This window comes from Chlorocebus sabaeus, chromosome 7, assembly GCF_047675955.1.
Source record: "Chlorocebus sabaeus isolate Y175 chromosome 7, mChlSab1.0.hap1, whole genome shotgun sequence".
NCBI classification, from domain to species: Eukaryota; Metazoa; Chordata; class Mammalia; order Primates; family Cercopithecidae; genus Chlorocebus; species Chlorocebus sabaeus.
In genome coordinates this window covers 39845423-39864959 of record NC_132910.1, presented here as the reverse complement: position 1 = coordinate 39864959, position 19537 = coordinate 39845423, and the positions used below count along the sequence as shown (strand labels likewise).

At 40.9% G+C, this 19537-nt stretch overlaps 1 protein-coding gene across 4 annotated transcripts in view; it reads right to left on the bottom strand.

The window, feature by feature from the left end:
- The window catches only part of HERC6 (HECT and RLD domain containing E3 ubiquitin protein ligase family member 6), a 64193-nt gene that overhangs the window by 43101 nt on the left and 1555 nt on the right, over positions 1 to 19537 (bottom strand). For all 4 annotated transcript variants that reach the window (XM_007999221.3, XM_007999222.3, XM_007999223.3 and 1 more), the window contains exons 2-8: positions 16878 to 17037; positions 14715 to 14791; positions 9437 to 9664; positions 6652 to 6746; positions 4102 to 4229; positions 3183 to 3319; positions 1722 to 1789 (exon numbers count right to left, since the gene is read on the bottom strand). In XM_007999221.3, coding sequence (XP_007997412.3) covers positions 1722 to 1789; positions 3183 to 3319; positions 4102 to 4229; positions 6652 to 6746; positions 9437 to 9664; positions 14715 to 14791; positions 16878 to 17037 — 893 coding nt within the window. The remainder of the gene's footprint in view (positions 1 to 1721; positions 1790 to 3182; positions 3320 to 4101; positions 4230 to 6651; positions 6747 to 9436; positions 9665 to 14714; positions 14792 to 16877; positions 17038 to 19537) is intronic.

Sequence of the window (19537 nt, the reverse complement as noted above, 5' to 3'; positions counted from 1 at the left end):
AAGCATGGCTAAAATCTCTGCTCAACTGTCACAGCCTCCACAAGGCCTTTTCTGACAGGCTTTTCTAAAGAACACCACCTCATCAATCTCAAACAATGGATTTGTTTTCTTCAGAGTACTTGTCACTGTCTAATGTAATTTTTTTTTTCTTGAGACAGAGTGTTGCTCTGTGCCCCAGGCTGCAGTACAGTGGCACAATCTCAGCTCACTGTAACCTCCACCTCCTGGGTTCAAGCGATTCTCCTGCCTCAGCCTCCCGAGTAGCTGGGTTCAGGCAATTCTCCTGCTTCAGCCTCCCGAGTAGCTCATGCCACCATGCCCGGCTAGTTTTTGTATTTTTACTAGAGATGGCATTTCGCCACATTGGCCAGGCTGGTCTTGAGCTCCAGACCTCAAGTGATCCGCCTGCCTCGGTCACCCAAAGTGCTGAGATTACAGGCATGAGGCACCGTGCTGGGGCCCTAATACAATCTTACTTATTTTGCATTCACATATTTATGGTCCGGCCCTGCCTGTGGAGTCCAAATGCTATGAATGAGGGTAACCTTGTGTGTATTATTCACTTTTGTCCCAGGCACCAAAAGCAGAGCCTGATATATAAATGGGTCTCAATTTTTGTTGAGCGGCTGATTGAACGGCTATGATAGAGCAACCAAAGTATAGTCTCCTAACTATCCCAGCAGCACAGAAACTTTGCCTCTGACCACTTTCTGTGCCAGGGACCATAGAAAGGGTCTATTATGTTTCTAATTTGTACTTTTTCCTGTTATCAGGAATGTTCTAAACATCAAGTAACATTCCTGATAACAGGAAAAAGTACAAATTAGAAAAATAACTATGAAGGCTTTTGTTTCCATAAAAACACTTCAGAACTCACCCAGAAATGTAATAATAAAATCCCTCCTGTTAACAATTAGGAAGGCACTATAGCATGGTGGATAATGGTGTAAGCTATTGGGTTAGACTGCCTGGATGCGAATCCAGCTCTACCACTTACTAACAATGCAACTTTGCATAAATCCACCTCTCTGAGACTCAGCTTTTTCAGCAGTAAAATGTGAAAAATAAAATCAACGAGAGTTGATATGAGCATTAAACATCTTGATCCATTTGAAGAACTTCGACTGCTGCCTGACACATGGTGACTGCAGTTAAAATGAGTCATTACTGTTTTCTATCACTATTAATTTTATTAAGCAATAAACTTGAGTTAGGGACTTGATGATGTGACCCTTGCAACAGAGGACAGCTGAGACACTGCACACCGCCCCCTCCACACACACCCCTGCACACTTACACACATGGCAATCCTCCTGTTGAAGGAGGTGCCACTGGGAAATTCCCTACAGGACACCTCAGAAACCCTTTCTTCACAGTCCTGGACAGGGAAAATTCAGTTCCCTCCTCAAGATGGAAACAGCTGTTGTTGACAAAAGTTACATGTGTATGTGCACTTACATAATGCAAATTCAACATACACACTTACCAAGAAAGAAAAAAGAAATCTGAAATGGTAGTGGGGGGGGGTGTCTAATCTGTTACGAAAGTTAACAAATAAGGAAGTGAGAATTATGTAATATTTTTTCATAAGCATTCTAATACAGGACCTTATTGTTTTAGTAAAACGCCTGAATATATATGAATAATACAGTATTTCAAATACTGCTCTGATATCTTGAGAAAAAATAATTTTTAAGAGGAACAAAAAGTATAATAGATACCTGATGAGTTGTCACAAAGTTGGCATATGTTCCAGCAAAAATGTGTTTGACTTGAACATCCACGAGGTCTAAAAGAGAGTCATAAATCCATGCTTAAGAGTTTTTAGAAGTAAAAATAAATCTGATGTATTACCAAGCCAAATTTACTTACTTACTGGCAATTTATATTCTCCTAAATGGATTTTGACTATAAACGCATAAAAGATTAATTTTTTTCTTTTTTTCCCTCCCATCATATTGAAATAAAAGATCAATTTTGATCAGATTACATGTCATATATTCACTTAGTCTAAAATTTAGTTTTTCATGCACTTGCATAATGCAGCCATGTGGCCATGCTTTAGAAGACATTTGATTAAATTTATAAAAGTGCATTGTTCTGGTTGCTTCTTTACTTTCTTAATAAACTTGCTTTCACTTTATGGGGAAAAAAAGTGTATTGTTCTGATGCTTATGTAATCAAGTTAGGATCCTCTTCTGTATTACCTTAATCTTTTTAATTTTATTATTTTATTTTATTTTATTTTATTTTATTTTATTTTATTTTATTGAGACAGAACCTCACGCTGTTGCCCAGGCTGGATGATCTCAGCTCACTGCAACCTCCACCTCCTGGGTTCAAGCAGTTCTCCTGCCTCAGCCTCCCGAGTAGCTGAGATTGCAGGTTTGCACCACCACGCCCGGCTAATTTTTGTATTTTTAGTAGAGACGGGTTTCACCATGTTGGCCAGGCTGGTCTTGAACTTACCTTAATCTTTAGAAATGATTACCAAATACCCTAAGATTCACTGCATAAGAAAAAAATGCACTACATATATATACACACACACATATACACATACACATACACATATATATATGTATGTATATATGTATATATTTACATACACATACACATATATATATGTGTATGTGTATGTGTGTGTGTATATATATGTAGTGCATATATGTGTGTGTATGTGTATATATATGTAGTGCATATATATATGTGTGTGTGTATGTGTATATGTATATGTGTGTCTGTATCTGTGTGTGTGTGTGTATATATATATAAAGTAAAAGTACAGCCAGGCGCGGTGGCTCACGCCTGTAATCCCAGCACTTTAGGAGGCTGAGGCAGGTAGATCACCTGAGTTCGGGAGTTCGAGACCAGTCTGATCAACATGGAGAAACCCCGTCTCTACTAAAAATACAGAATTAGCCAGGCTTGGTGGCGCACGCCTGTAATCCCAGCTACTCGGGAGTCTGAGGTAGGAGAATCGCTTGAACCTGGGAGGCGGAGGTTGTGGTGAGCCGAGATCAGGTCATTGCACTCCAGCCTGGGCAACAAGAGTGAAACTCTGTCTCAAAAAAAAATAAAAGTACTAGGGAAACTACAGTTCTGTAGGATCCTTTGAAAGATACTAGTTCTCCTCCAGTGGCATTGATGAACACAAAATCATGAATTAGTGGGACTCATACCTTCAGCAGAAATCAGGCATCTAATGTCAAAGTTCTCTGTCAGGGCCTCTGGATGAGTTGGCTTGCTTGGGTCACTTGGTCCATGACCAAAAGATACCACCTGACCAGTGGTGTGCACATATGCAAGGGTGTGATAACTACAGGAGAGAGAAAACACCATAATGAAGACTAAGGCACTCGTGGCTTTTGAGAAAGATGATGTCCCTTAACATAAAATAACCAACACAAAAAACCAATTTGCTTTTACTAAGCACCCAGCTCCCTTATCACAATATCAGTGTTAGAGGGCATCAAAGGATGTGGCTAAACAGACGGCCAGTCAATATTAACTTACTACTAATCTTAAAAATAGAATGTTATTGATGTGTCTTTACTATGGTTTCTATCATTTGTGTTTTCAATGCAGGCATTTCTATTTTTTTGTTTTTTTGTTTTTTGTAATGCATTGGGTAGATATTTAAACGCTCAAAGTGTCCTCATAATTAGGTTATGCAGAACTCCGAATATTTTTGTAAATATATATATATTCTTCTTCTTCTGCATCACGAGATTATTTTACTTTAATTTTGTCTTATCAACTTAAGCAGGAAAGCTCTGCTATTTTTATCAATCTACTTCCCATCCTCCAGCACCTGGTACAGTGTTCTATACACAGTAGACTTCCAATTATTTCTTATTAAATAAATAAAATACCTAGAATAAAGATTAAAAACTGAAAGATTATATTTGAAATAAATAAATTTTCAGGCAGGATTAAACTATATTTGAAATAAGTAAATTTTCAGGCAGGAAACCCTAAAAACATATTTTAGGGTTTTAAGGTTTGATAACATTCCATGTGAGTCATTTCTAAGTAATAAAATATAACACTTTCTACACATGCTAAGAAGCAGCAGCAGCAGCAGAAGCAGCCTATTACCTTCCGCAATCTATCTGCGAAACTAGGCCATCAATTCTTTCCACAAGTTGTGGACCTCTCTTCTCAGGAGTGGGGCTGTATCCCAGTTGTCCAGAGGTATTGTCTCCAAATGTGAACACTTTCCCATCCTGCTTAGCAAAGGAAGAATCAAATTAATTTCAGGTTTAAAAAGGTAACTAAAAGCTTACTGATTAAGTGTCTTACAAGAGTTAATATGGGAGCACTCTGTGAAACACAAGCTCTACATAAATAGGAGAGATCCTTATTCTTTCTAATAGTGTATGTTGAGTTAACACATTAAACATGAAAAATCGCTGGGGTCAGGCACAGTAGCTCACACCTGTAATCCCAGCACTTTGGGAGGCCATGGCAGGAGGATTGCTTGAGGCCAGGAGTATGAGACTAGCCTGGCCAATACAGCAAGACCCCATCTCTACACAATTTTTTTAAAAAAAATCATTAGCATTTCCTTAAAAACTGGGCACCTTGGTGATGTATTGTACAGCATGGTGACTATAGTTAATAATGTGTTTCATATATGAAAATTACTGAGAGTAGATCTTAAAGATTCTAACCAGAAAAAAAGATAATTCTGTGAGGTGATGCATATGTTAACTAGCTTGATTATGGTAATCATTTCACAGTGTACACATGGATCAAAACATCATGTTGTATGTACAGCATAAACATACACAATTTTTATTTGTCAACTGTACCATAATAAAGCTGGAAAAGGAAAGAATAGATGGACAAATTAACTGGTTCAAGAGTAAAACCAACATTTAAGTATGAGGTTGAATTTATTTGAGCATTTTCCTAAAAATACTGTCTTCCCAAAACATTCTATGATTACAAACAACTGTAGCTTTCTTTTTATTTCTATTTATCCTATTTAATTCTATTTATTCTTTATATTATGAATACTATAATCCAAACAATTGAGGGTTTTCTAATTTAAGATATGCATTTCAAACAAACAAAAATAATTGCGGGCATATAGTTTTTAAGCAAACATTTCAACTACACAAGCAGTTTTCAAGTCTATTCCTTATGGCTCCAGAAGGAATCCATCCCTTTGGAATATATTGTATGGTAAGGACAAGAATGGGAAGAAAACATTCAGGAAGCTGGGTCGTAACTATGCCAAGCAAGAAATGAAATGAAATAATATTCTAGTCTGTAAAGTGGGTTATTGAAAACTGTAAAAATTACTTTGTTGCTTCTATAATAATTTTTATCTGTAGAATCACATTGTCAATGAATAATTGCTAAAGGGGCCGGGCACAGTGGCTCATGCCTGTAATCTCAATACTTTGGGAGGCTGAGGTGGGTGGATCGTTTGAGGTCAGGAGATTGATACCAGCCTGGCCAACATGGTGAAACCCTGTTTCTACTAAAAATACAAAAATTAACCAGGCGTGGTGGTGGGCGCCTGTAATCCCAGTCACTTGGGAGGCTGAGGCAGGACAATTGCTTGAACCTGGGAGTCGGTGGTTGCAGTGAGCCGAGATTGCATCACTGCATTCCAGCCTGGGTGACAGAGCAAGACTCTATCTCAAAAAATAAATAAATAAAAATAAATAATAATAATTGCTAAAAGGGATTAGTTCCTGTATTAACCTAACTTTTTTTTTTTTTTTTTTTTTTTTGGAGACAGGAGAGTCTCGCTGTGTCAACCAGGCTGGAGTGCAGTGGCACGATCTTGGTTCACTGCAACCTCTGATTCCTGGGTTCAATTGATTCTCCTGCCTCAGCCTCCCAAGTAACTGGGACTATAGGTGCCCGTCACCACACCCGGCTAATTTTTGTATTTTTAGTAGAGATGTGATTTCACTATGTTGGCCAGGCTGGTCTTGAACTCCTGACCTCGTGATCTGCCCACCTCAGCCTCCCAAAGGGCTGGGAGTATAGGCATGAGCCACCACACCCAGCTATTAACCTAATTTAGTAGGTATCTAAAGATACTTCCTAAAGCTGAAATTAGCTTTTGTTATAGGATCTTGAAAATCTTATGATTTATATTTGGTTCACATCTCCTCTTTAGATACATGTACACTGAATGGCTCTACCTAGATATTAGTGTATATATATATATCTTATGCTACAGTATGAATGTATGCATCCCCCCAGAATTCATATACTGAAATCCTAACCCTCGATGCCATGATGTTAGGAGATGGGGCCTTTGATAGACGATTAGGTCATGAAGGCAGAACCCTCATGAATGGGATTAGTGCCCTCACAAAAGAGACCCAAGAAGGACCCCTCACCCCCTTCACTATGTGAGGACACTGTGAAAATATGGTATCTATGAATGAGAAGTTTGGCCTTCATCAGACATCAAATCTGCCGGCACCTTGATTTTGGACTTTCCAGCCTCCAGAACTATGAGAAATAGATCTCTGTTGTTTATAAGCCACTCTTTTTATGGTATTTTGTTATAGTGGCCCAAATGGGCTAAAGTCTCTGGCTTTCAACAATAATTACTACATATGTACCTTGTTAACATTTCTCTGGAACTTAAAAAAATAGCAACACATTTTGGATTACCTGGATAAGCACCGCAGTGTGCTCATCACCACAGCTGATATAAATCACACCCAGATTCTTCAGTGCACCAATTGAGAGAGGCTTGTTGCTTTGCACTGTTGAAAGAAAGCAGCATCTCTAGAGTATAAGAAACAGACTCAGATTTCATGACTACTTACATTTTAATATCTTTTTATATTTTTTATGTAACAGATATATTTTATTATTCTTATAATTCACTAACACACTTTTCAGATTTCATGAGTATTTATATTTTTAATATCTTTTTATATTTTTCATGTAAGGGGTATCTTGTATATCTTTTATTATTTTTATAATTCATTAACATAATTTTAAAAGTAAACAATCTGAAGTATAAGACAGAGGAAAAACTCTACCTTGGGAAAGAAAAAAATAAGTGCTCCTTTAACATTTATTTCTGGAAGCTATCTCATCTTCTGGAATGCCCGAGGCTATTGACCTAGAAAGCTAAGTTTCAAGACCCTCATGCCTGATACTACTGCCATTGTGTTGTATTCATTTGGCAACCTAAAATAACAACAGAGAGGCTCTCAAAGAACAAGTTTATTTGGGAATGAATGATGGGATTACAATCCAGGATATGCATGTCATAGCAGGCCATGGGCGTATCTGGGAAGGTTGAGGCAAGCGGGAACTTCTAAAGGCAAAAAGGAAAAGTACACGAAGCTTATTTTGAAACAGAAGTTCATTGGTTACAAGGACTTATTGCAGGCAGTGACATGTGCATTGGCCATTGCTAGGAGAGGGTTTTCACAGAAGCTACCCTGACTGCAAGGTTGCCATTTAGTAAGGTTACTTGCAAGGCTGCAGTTCGGAAACACTGTTACTGGAAACATGTCCTCATAGAAGTGGCCTTAACTGCAAGGTTGTGGTTTTGGTAGAGTCCTCTGGGATAGTTATTATCAGGCGGATCTGTGTGAGGATCCTCCCTTCATGCCCCCCAGCCTCCCAACTCCATTTTATTAGGGTTTGAAATAAGCGACTCCATATTGATTCTGACAATTTTCACATATTTCTGTCACACGATAGGGGCTCTGCAAAAGTATTATAAAAATTGAAAAGATAAGAAAAACTGGCTGGGCATGGTGGCTCACACCTGTAATCCCAGTACTTTGGGAGGTTGAGGTGTGTGGATCACTTGAGCACAGGAGTTCAAAACCAGCCTGGGCAACATGGTGAAACCCCAAGGCTATTGACCTAGACAGCTAAGCTTCAAGACCCTCATGCCTGAAACTACAAAAAATACAAAAATTAGCTGGGTGTGGGGTGTGGTGATGGGTGCATGTGGTCCCAGCTACTCGAGAGCTGAGATTCCAGTGAGCTGAGATAGCACCACTGCACTCCAGCCTGGCCAACAGAGTGAGACCTTGTCTGAAGAAAAGAAAAGAATAAAGAAAAGAAAAAAGAAAGAAAAGGGAAGATGAGAGAAGACAAGGAAAAGGAGGGGAGAGGACGGGAGGGGAGGGGGAGGGGGAGGGAACGGGAGGAGGGGAGGGGGAGAAGGGAAGGGGAGGGGAGGGGGAGAAGGGAAGGGGAGGGGAGGGGGAGAAGGGAAGGGGAGGGGAGGGGGAGAAGGGAAGGGGAGGGGAGGGGGAGAAGGGAAGGGGAGGGGAGGGGGAGAAGGGGAGGGGAGGGGAGGGGGAGAACGGGAGGGGAGGGGGTGAAGGGAAGGGGAGGGGAGGGGGAGAAGGGGAGGGGAGGGGGAGAAGGGGAGAGGAGGGGGAGGGAAAGGAAAAGGAAAGGAAAGGAAAGAAAAACTTAGCTAATGCTGAAATGATGAAATGAAACAAGGTATAGGTGCTCAGCATGGGACTGGCACAGGTTAGGTGTTAACTATATGTTAGCTGAATGTAAGGAATTGAATAGAGGAGGATGGAGTTTGTGGGGAGTACATCTTGAAGAGTTTTGTGTTCAGGGGAACTGGTTGTTTATAGAAGTTTTCTTTTGTCTAGAGGAACTGGTTGTTTGACCTAATGTTAGCAGTCTCCCAACCTAGCAGTTTCTAAACTTTGCTGCAAATTGGAATCACATGTGAGATCTCTAATGACGACGGATGCTTCTGGGTTTCACTCCCAGACATTCTGATTTAATAGGTATGGGGTCTGACCTGGGCATCGGGATATTAAAGGATCCCACAGTAGGCAGAATAATGGCCTCCCAAAGAATAATGGTCTCCCACTTCCTAATCCTGGAGCCTGTAAATATGTTAAGTTACCAAAACCGATGGAACTAAAGTTGCTAATCCGTTGACCTTAAAACAAGGGAGAGTCGCCTGGATTATCCAGGTGAGCACACTGTAATCAAGGGTCTTTTAACTGAGGAAGAGGGAGGCAGAAGAATCTATGTGAAAGTAATGTGACTTGAGAAAGACTTGATCAACCACTGCTAGCTTTGAAGAAGAGGTCTATGAGTCAATGAATGCAGGTGGCCTTTAGAAGCTGGGGAAGGCACGAAAATGGACTCTCCCCCAGAGCCTGCAGAGATGAAGGCAAACTGCTAACACCTTGACTTTAGCACAGTGAGACCTGTGTCAGAATTCTAACCTCCAGAACCACATGATAATACATTTGTGTTGTTTTAAGCTGCTAGGATTGAGACAATTTGTTACCTCTACAACAAGAAACTAATACAGCTCCCTAGGTTATTCAAATGTGTCACAAGTTTGGGAACCACTGTTTTAACTGTTAAGACTGCCCTTTGCCAAGTTGGTCTTCCAACTGGAAAGAAAGAATGATTTACTGCACAAACAAGACTATCTCCTTACCTGGGACATTACGCCCACTGAGGGCCAGCTGCCCTGCACTGTTACTTCCCCAGCCAAATGAAGTCCCACAGAGAGACAGGGCAAAGCTGTGAGCCCCTCCGGCAGCCACCTGAGCCAGGGGGATCCCCTCCAGGGACCTCACTCTCTGCGGGCTGGCTTGGGAGGGGAACTCCTTCCCCAAGCCCAGCTGCCCATGGCTGTTCTTTCCCCATGAAAACACTTGGCTATCTACAAAAACAAAAACAAAAACAAAGACAAGAAATTAAGAATTGTACACATATTAGAATACCAAATTCAAATAGAAACCACACTGTCATTCTACAAATTTTTTTGTGGCTTTAATGAGGTATAATTGACAAATAAAAATTTCATGTATTTAAGGTATACAATATGATGTGCTGAAATGCATATACATTGTTAAATGATTGTCACAATCAGCTAATTAACATATCCATCACCTCACATAGTTACCTTTGTGTGTGTGCAGTGAGAATACTTAAGAGCTACCTTCTTAGCAAACTTCAAGTATACAATGCACTATTATTAACTATATAGTCACATGGCTGTACATTAAAAACATATTCACCTTATAACTGAAAGTTTGTACCCTTTGACCCACATCTTCCGATTTCCCCCAAACCCCCAGCCCCTGGCAACTTCCTTTCTACTCTGTTTTTATTGAGTTTGACTTCCTTTTTTTTGAGACAGAGTTTCGTTCTGTCATGCAGACTGGAGTGCAGTGGCGCGAACTTGGCTCACTGCAAACTCCACCTCCTGGTTTCAAGTGATTCTCCTGTCTCAGTCTCCTGAGTAGCTGGGATTACAAACGTGTGCCACCACGCCCGGCTAATTTTTGTATTTTTTTAGTAGAGACGGGGTTTCACCATGTTGGCCAGGTTGGTCTCGAACTCCTGACCTCAAGTGATCCACCCGCCTCGGCCTCCCAAAGTGCTGGGATTACAGGCATGAGCCACCGCGCCTGGCTGAGTTTGACTTTCTTAGACACCACATCTAAGTGAGATCATTAGGTATTTGTCTTTCTGTGTCTGGCTTATTTTACTCAGCATGATGTCCTCCAAGTTGCAAATAGTAGGATTTCCTTCTATTTCTATTCTACTTCTATTTAATTTTACAAATCTTTAAAAGGTAAAACAGAGATAAAGAAAAAATGAGATTAAAGTATCCCAACTAAAGGCAAGCAGGGCGGTCCAGGTCACCTTCAAAAATCCCTTCAAACAATGTCCACTCTTCTCCCTCCAGTTAAGGGCAACTGTGTTCTTTCAGCTGCTCAGGCCAAAAATCTTAGAGTCATCCTTAACTCCTCTCTTTTACACCCGTCAACCCAGCAAATTCAAAACTTCTACCTTCAAACTCTATCCAGAATCCCACCATTTCTCACCTCTCCACTGATACCACCTTAGCCAAGTCACCAACATTTCTCTCCTGGAAAATGACGATAGCACCTCACTGATCTCCCCGAGGCAACCTTTGACCCCAGCAGTTTGTTCTCCAAAGAGTAGCCAGAGAGATCCTTTTAAAAATGTACGTCCAATTGAATACTTCAGGAGCTTGCCATCTTACTCAATGAAGGACCAACTCCCATCACAGACCCCAGATCACTAGTCTGGCCCACCCCCACTTCCCAGACTTCATCTCCCCGCTGCTCCCTTCTCTCAAGACCCTTTGCTATTCCTAGAGTACTAAGCATGCCCCAATCTCATGGCCTTTGTGTCTGGATAATTCTTTCATGGTTAGCATCCTCTCTCTCTCCCTCCCTTTTAATTTGGTTCCTGCTCACATGTCACCTTATAAGAGGTATCTTCCCTGACCACCTTATAAACTAGAATGACTCCTTCCCTCCACCCAGGTACTCACTCTCTGTCCCCTTACTCTTGAAGGGGTACCAAACCAATATATTTCATCCCACTTCTTTAACGTTATTTCAAGATGGCTATTCAGTAGGGCTGGAAGTACAAGAATAGCTAAAAAGCTGTCTTTTGTGAGGGAGATTTGCACCAGAAAATCTGCATTGATGCAGGCAGGCTTTCTCTGAGGCCCTCCCGTGTCTGATCTAGGAAAGATTAACTGAGAGTCCCATGCCTTTAAAGGTCTGGAAGAAACATTCACCATCTGTTCTCTTTGAGGGCTGCTACCTGTAAGGCTTCATCTACACAACAGGACCACCTCTGCCTCGAGATGGTACATAAGCTTCTCTACCCCACTGGGGCATTGGGGTGATTGCTCTGTGGTTCTCCCCCATGCATATTAATAAATGCATATGCCTTTTTTCCTATTAATCTACCTTTATTTATTTTTTTTTTTTCGGAGATGAGTCTCGCTCTGTCGCCCAGGCTAGAGTGCAATGGCACAATCTCGGCTCACCACAACCTCCGCCTCCCAGGTTCAAGTGATTCTCCTGCCTCAGCCTCCCGAGTAGCTGGAATTGCAGGTACTTGCCACCATGCCCAGTGAATTTTTGTATTTTTAGTAGAGGTGGGGTTTCGTCATGTTGGCCAGGCTGGTCTTGAACTCCTGACCTCAGGTGATCCACCCACCTTGGCCTCCCAAAGTCCTGGGATTACAGGGATAAGTCACTGTGCCCAGCCTGTATTTTAAGTTGAGACAGGGTTTCACCATGTTGGCTAGGCTGGTCTCAAACTCCTGGCCTCAAGTGACCCCCTTCCAGAGTGCTGGGATTACAGGTGTGAGCCACCGCACACAACCAGAAAAAAAAAACCGAATCTAAGCTTATCTAATGCCTAAGTATACACCCAGTGAAATACTAACACATCTCAGAGATTTTTTAATAAATTATTACATCTTTTATTTTTTAACTCTTCTAAAGTAATTTCTAACACAGAAAATAATTTTGAGGGCACAATATAAAATGTCAAACTCTCACGAAGGTCTATGAGAACTCACCTTTCTCCACAGCAAATCATTGAATGCCTGGGCTCTGCCCAGCCTTTACAGTCCAGACGAATGCAAACGCAAGTCAGTACCCCAAGGAAAGAATTCACATCATGTCCATAATTAAGAAGGAGAGTGAGGAAGGAAAAGATGCTCCTATTTATGGTGCCTCTGTATACGCTAAGGACTGTACAAGGTACACAGAGTATCTTTTCTAACTGAATCTTCTAAATAACCTGCAAGTGAGGTATCAATATTCCTACAGATGAGAAAATTGAGACTCAGCCAAGTTAAATAACTTGCCCACGATCAAAGACATAGAAATGACAGGTGGAAGGAATCACACAATGGCCATGGGATATGCCCTGGACCTGTAGTCAGTGCAGTGTAGTAGTTGCACTTAGGGTTGAGACCTAAACACTATAGGTTCAAATCCTGACAATTCTGTTTCTTAGTGTGTAACTTTGGGTAAATTATTTAGTCTCTGAACCCAATTTTTTCCATTTCTGAAATGAGGATATAAATCATACCCTGCTCCTGTTTTTGTTGGTTTGTTTTTCTTTTTTAGAAACAGTCTTACTCTGTCGCCCAGGCTGGAATGCAGTGGCACAATCATAGCTGGCTGCAGCTTCAAACTCCTGAGCTCAAGCACTCCTCCCACTTCAGCCCCCTGATTCGTTGGAACTACAGGTGCACACCACCATGCCCAGCTAATTTTTCAAATTTTCGTAGAGACAGGATCTCACTATGTTGGCCAGGCTGGTCTCAAACTCCTGGCCTCAAGTGATCCTTCTGCTTCAGCCTCCCAAAGTGCTGGAAATACAGGTGTGAGCCACTATGCCCCGCCCAATTCCTGTGTTTGTAAGGTAATTATGTGAAAAAACACACATAAAGCATTTAACATGGCAGCTGGCACATAGAAGGCGACCAATAAATGTTAGCTGTCCATAAACCATGGCACAGTTACAATGATACATAAGACATCACCTGAGGAACATACAAACGTTACAGTCCTTTGAAGGGGATCAGGATATGCCACACAAGAATATGCTGCTTTGGTATAAGGACTGTTTTGAGTTGAAGGTAACTGAGAGTTAAGAGGTGCAGGAAGAGGTTTCTGCCCTTCTCTTATCTGCCTAAAAGCAGGGCATAAGTTTCCCTTTGTGGAGTTATCTCCACTCTACCGTACCAGGGTGAGAAGAGTAACTTTTATCGCTGAAGACGATGAAGCAGCACTGAGATAAGTCTGCATAAACAAATCTTACTAAAATATCCCTTATCTTCCATTGGTTTCTCTGTATATTTCCTAGTCACTTTCTCATAATTTATTATCCCTTGAAGCCCAAACTCCCTTTTCTTTATTAAAACAGTATGTAAGTCCCTGAGTCTAACCACTACTTTTAGTTTCACTTCTTTTCTGTGAACTCTTGTACACAAAAATATTAACAAAAATTGGGGGCCGGGCAGTGGCTCACGCCTGTAATCCCAGCACTTTGGGAGGCCGAGGCGGGTGGATCACTTGAGGTCAGGAGTTGGAGACCAGCCTGGCCAACATAGTGAAACCTTGTCTATACTAAAAATACAAAAATTAGCTGGACATGGTGGCACACACCTGTGATCCCAGCTACTTGGGAGGCTGAGGCAGGAGAATCACTTGAACCCAGGAGGTGGAGGTTGCAGTGAGCTGAGATTGTGCCACTACCCTCCAGCCTAGGTGACAGAGCAAGCCTCCATCTCAAAAAAGAAAAAAAAAAATAGAAAAATTGGGTGCCTTTTCTCTTTTAATCTGTCTTCTGTTCATTTAATTTGCAAGTTCCAAAAGACTACGCATAAGAGGGTAGAGGAAAAATTTTTCCTCCTTCAGACTCTCCTTTGAGAAATTTGTATTGAAGGTGGACAAAAGAGGGTGGAGTTTGGTCGAAAAAGTGTAGATGTATGATTGTTATGTGTCCATAAAGATAAAGAAGTAAAAATTTAAAAAAAGAAAAAAATATAGTCATGATTTTGACACCTTGACTTCTCTTTCTTTGATCTAAGTGAAATAGACAAATAAGTCTGCCAGTGTGGACAAGCCATTCAGCATAAAGAGCAAAGGGCTGGAAATAAAGCCACTACTAAGCTCTGAGAGAGTTAGCCAATTAGGTCAAATAACCAGAGACAGCCCCTTATGGCACTATGAATTAGGCACTGTTGAGAGTATAATTAGGACCACGAAATTTGAGAAAAAAATATAAAAACAATATATCTTACGAAACCTGGAGAATGAAAAACTTCAAAATAAACCCCAGTGCATTAAAAATCAACAGCTATAATTCCTATTCAAAAAATTACTTCCTAATCACACTCAGATCCAAAAAGTGTTTCTTACCTTTTGATAATGCCAGGGAGTGGTAGTGTCCACAGGAAACTTGTATTATTTTTATACCATTCAGAGTCGTTATTTTCCTGTAATACAAATGATACAAAGTTAATTAATCCTTATTTAGAGTGAGTTGTCCAGTGGACTACAGATATTTAAAAGTATCTCAAGTAATACATCTGGTCTAGGAAAACCATTTTATTTTCTTGTGTTTCTGTAGTACCTTTATTCCAAAGCCCTCAAACTGTTTTTAACATGACATCAACATGTACAAAGGTATAGGACAGAATCCAAAACAGTATATAATGCAAAAGCCATTGTTACTGGACTTTAATGCAATATCTAATATACTAATTTTATTCTACACTTACTAGCCTAAGAGAAAAATAATGTTTTTCTACATATATAGTATAGGGCCTTAGAATTTATAGAATACCAACATCTTAATCATCTAATTTAAGCCCTAATTTAATAAGAAATCGTTAGGTTTAATCATACAAAATTGCCACCATTTTTGTGGATCAAAACCAGATAACTATCAGCAATTTCCTTTTTCTTCTCACAGACGGAGTCTCGCTCTGTCGCCCAGCCTGGAGGGCAGTGGTGCGATCTTGGCTCACTATAACCTCCACCTCCTGAGTTCAAGTAATTCTACTGCCTCAGCCTCCCAAGTAGCTGTGATTACAGGCATGCACCACAACATCTGGCAATTTTTTTTTGTATTTTTAGTATACATGAGGTTTCACCATGTTGGCCAGGCTGGTCTCGAAATCCTGATCTCAGGTGATCTGCCCTCCTCGGCCTCCCAAAGTGCTGGGATTACAGGCGTGAGCCACTGCGCCTGGCCACTATCGGCAATTTCATAAGGTGAATCTAATGAAACTCAAAGAGGTCAAATAGGTATCACGTTGTAGAACCAGACTCAAATTCTGGCCTTTTCATTCCAAGTTCAATGCTCAGTTCCCCAAATAACATTGATCTCTTCTAGAATTTAATGACCAGAAGAGGTAACAAGAGGTCACTTCCTAATATTAAAAAGCATGCATTTGAAAATTCCCTAAGTATGTAATTCATAAACACACAATCCAGAGCCAACTACTTGTCATATCTGTCTTGGGAAGCTGTTTGTGAGGAAATGTGACATTTCTCTCCACTTTACTAAGTAAAATGTTAAGGCCCAGTGGTTTATAACACGTCAAAAGGTTATGTTGGGAAAAAACTTTTCCTCTTCCACCTTTGATCCAATATTTGGGGGCTTGCAAATTAACTGACAATCGATTAACTTGAGAAAAGACAAAGGTTATTTACAAGTGTGCTCGCTATTGCAGAATATCCCAAAGTAAAGTTTTATATCTGTCAACTTAATAAAAGGCGGGGCTTTGGGACTTCAGTGAGAAAGTATAGAAGGTTCTATTGGGCTTTTTGATGGTAATGGTAATGGATGGTCTATCTTAATGACAACTGAATTCCCAGGAAACTCTCACTCAAGGAAGCTACTGGGAACTGTATTTTCAGGAGGCTCTGTTTTAGTGCGATAAAGGAAGTTCAGGTAAGATTTATATCTGTATCTTTTGCAGCTCAAATGTTTCTACTTTACAGTAGTCTTTATACCCACTCTGGAGGTCTAAGTGGGCCCCCATAGATATTCCAAGAGATAAGATTAAGATCAAAGGGTCACATCTCATTTCACTCTGCTCTAATTAAATAATAATTGGTGTTGTAGGTTTTTTCCTGCCTTCATCTTTCAGGTTAGGAATGGTGTTTGTCATAGTTTTTTTTTTTTTTTTTTTTTTGAGACTGAGTCTCCCTCTGTTGCCCAGACTGGAGTGCAGTGCATTCTCTGCATGCACTGCAACCTCTGCCTCCCAGGTTCAAGCAATTCTCCCGCTTCAGCCTCCTGAGTAGTTGGGATTGCAGGTGCCTGCCACCATGCCCGGCTAATTTTCTTGTATTTTTTGTAGAGAGGGGCTTTCGCCATGTTGACCAGTCTGGTCTCAAATTCCTGACCTCAAGTGATCTGCCCACCTTAGCCTTCCAAAGTGTTGGGATTACAGATGTGAATCACTGGAGCTGGCCTGTCACAGTCGTCTTTGTATCCTGGCATCTTGCATGGTGCCTGGCACATGGTACTAAATATATTGAATAAATGAAGGAGTGCATTGAAATACTTACTTAGGTGTGAAACTGATTTCCTTGAATTCTCCAATCCCCAGCTGCCCTTCAGAACCAGCTCCCCATGCGAAGACCCTTCCTTTGTGGCACACAGCCAGGGAATGCTCCTTCCCGCAGCTCACAAGATCAACATTTAGGGTTTCCAATGCCTGAATTGGTTCTTTGGAAAACAAAACAAAACACCCCCCAACCACCACCACTGGATTATTAATTTAACACAAGTTTAAGACAGCACTTTTCTTCAAAAAGAAGGATCATCCAGATTTCTTGTCTCCTCCAATGGTCTTTTAAATCAAGACCTTAAGTCCATTCTAAATGTCTGAAGGAAGTAAATTCAATGTGTGTTACCCTGTCTTGATAGGATACAGCTCTGTTAAAATAATCAACTGGGAGACTATTAAGTTGAGATGGCTCCAGCGCCTTGGGTTCGTACCCAAGCAAACCAAAACTCAACTCAGAGTGATCGATCATAGCCTAGGAAAATGAAACTTAAGGTTAAGCAATCAGAAACCACCAACTAACATCTAAGAGACTTTACCAGCCAGAAACAGCTGACTACTTCAAACAAGGGACTTTCCACTTTAACCAATCAAATATTTTCTTTGTCTTACTTCCTAGAACACCTTATCAAAGGTTACCCCTGGCATCTCCTTGCACCTCCCTTAGTGGAGCCCAGCTGCTTGAGGTCTGGTGCTGCTCAATTCATGAACTGCTGAATATTCAAATTGACTCTTAAAAACATTTAGTGTACTCAAGTCTATCTTTTAATGGCTGCTATTTAAAGGATTAGGCATCATGGAGGGGGTAACTTCTAGGCACTATGACACATGACCAAATGTTTCTCTAGCAAAACCCAGCAAAATGAAGGGACCCAGAAAAAATTTAGGATCTCCTCCATTTTGCCATTCTGTCTTCCCACCCTAAACACTGAAAGCAGTGAATCCCTTGCTCAGAAGGAAATTGGAAGGGCGCCTACCTCATGAGTGTGAGAGGCAGGTGCTGGATCCTCTTACAATGAAAAGTGAAAACTATGCCCCAATGGAGGCCCTAAATATGGCCACAAATGAAAACCGGATCACATTTCCCTACAAGCCAATCTAAACTGCTTTCCCAAGGTGTCTGTCTCTGAATTATTAGAAGTTTGGAGTTGAGAACATCATACCAGTAAAGTTTTTGTAACATTTAACATTTTGGTTTTCCTTTTATCTTTGTAATCTTATCTTTTTCAACTAATTACTGTCAATTTATGCAAGGCTAAAATTTCCCAAAGATTCATGCACTCACAAAGATAGAAATTGGTACCATTTTTCTAGAGAACAATTTGGCGTTAAGTATCATGTTGCCCTTCATTTCCAAATGAAGGTGATAAGACCTGAAAACTTGCTACTTTACCAAAAGAATTTGAGCTGAAGGCAATTAAGAATCAACAGATGAAGGAAGAGTTCTCTGCTCTCTTCTGATCTACCTAAAAGTAGGTCACAAATATCCTTTTGTGAGAAGCTCCCATCTCCTGCACCGAGAAGAGAAGGTTCAGCCAGGCGCGGTGGCTCATGCCTGTAAACCCAGCACTTTGGGAGGCCAAGGCAGGTGGATCACGAGGTCAGGAGTTTGAGACCAGCCTGGCCAACATGGTGAAACCCCATCTCTACTAAAAATATAAAAATTAGCTGGGCGTGGTGGGGCGTGCCTGTAATCCCAGCTACTTGGGAGGCTGAGGCAGAAGAACCGTTTGAACCCAGGAGGCATAGGTTGCAGTGAGCTGAGATCATGCCATTGCACTCCAGCCTGGCGATAGAACGAAACTCCATCTCAAAAAATAAAAATTAAAAAAAAAAAAGAAGAGAAGGGTCACCTAAGATGAAGACTTGGCACTGAGGTGAGCCTGCATAAACAAGTCTAATTAAAATAATCCTTATCTTCCATTAGATTTTCCCATATATTTTTCTAGTCACTTTCCCTGAGTTCATCATCCTTTAAAGTCCAAATCCCCTTTTCTTTGTTAAACATGGTACACAAGCTCCTACGTCGAAGCACTTGAGTTTCACTTCTATTCTGTAAATTCCCACGCATGTAAAAGATTAATAAAGATTCCCTATATGGGCCGGGCGCGGTGGCTCAAGCCTGTAATCCCAGCACTTTGGGAGGCCGAGACGGGCGGATCACGAGGTCAGGAGATCGAGACCATCCTGGCTAACAAGGTGAAACCCCGTCTCTACTAAAAAATACAAAAACTAGCTGGGCGAGGTGGCGGGCGCCTGTAGTCCCAGCTACTCGGGAGGCTGAGGCAGGAGAATGGCGTAAACCCGGAAGGCGGAGCTTGCAGTGAGCTGAGATCGGGCCACTGCACTCCAGCCAGGGCGACAGAGCGAGACTCCGTCTCAAAAAAAAAAAAAAATTCCCTATATGTAAAAAGATTATATGTAAAAAGATTAAAAGATTCCCTATATGTAAAAGATTAATAAAATTGTATGCTTTTTCTCCTGTCGATCTGTCTTTCGTCAGTTAAATTTGCAGGACCCAGGTGCTGAACCTAAGAGGGTAAAGGAAAAATTTTCCTCCTCCACACACCTTTTGAAACTATTCTCAGCAAGTCATCAGAAATGTGGTCAAATATTTGCTTACTAGAATATCAATCAGTATTATTTATAAAAGTCCCTAGT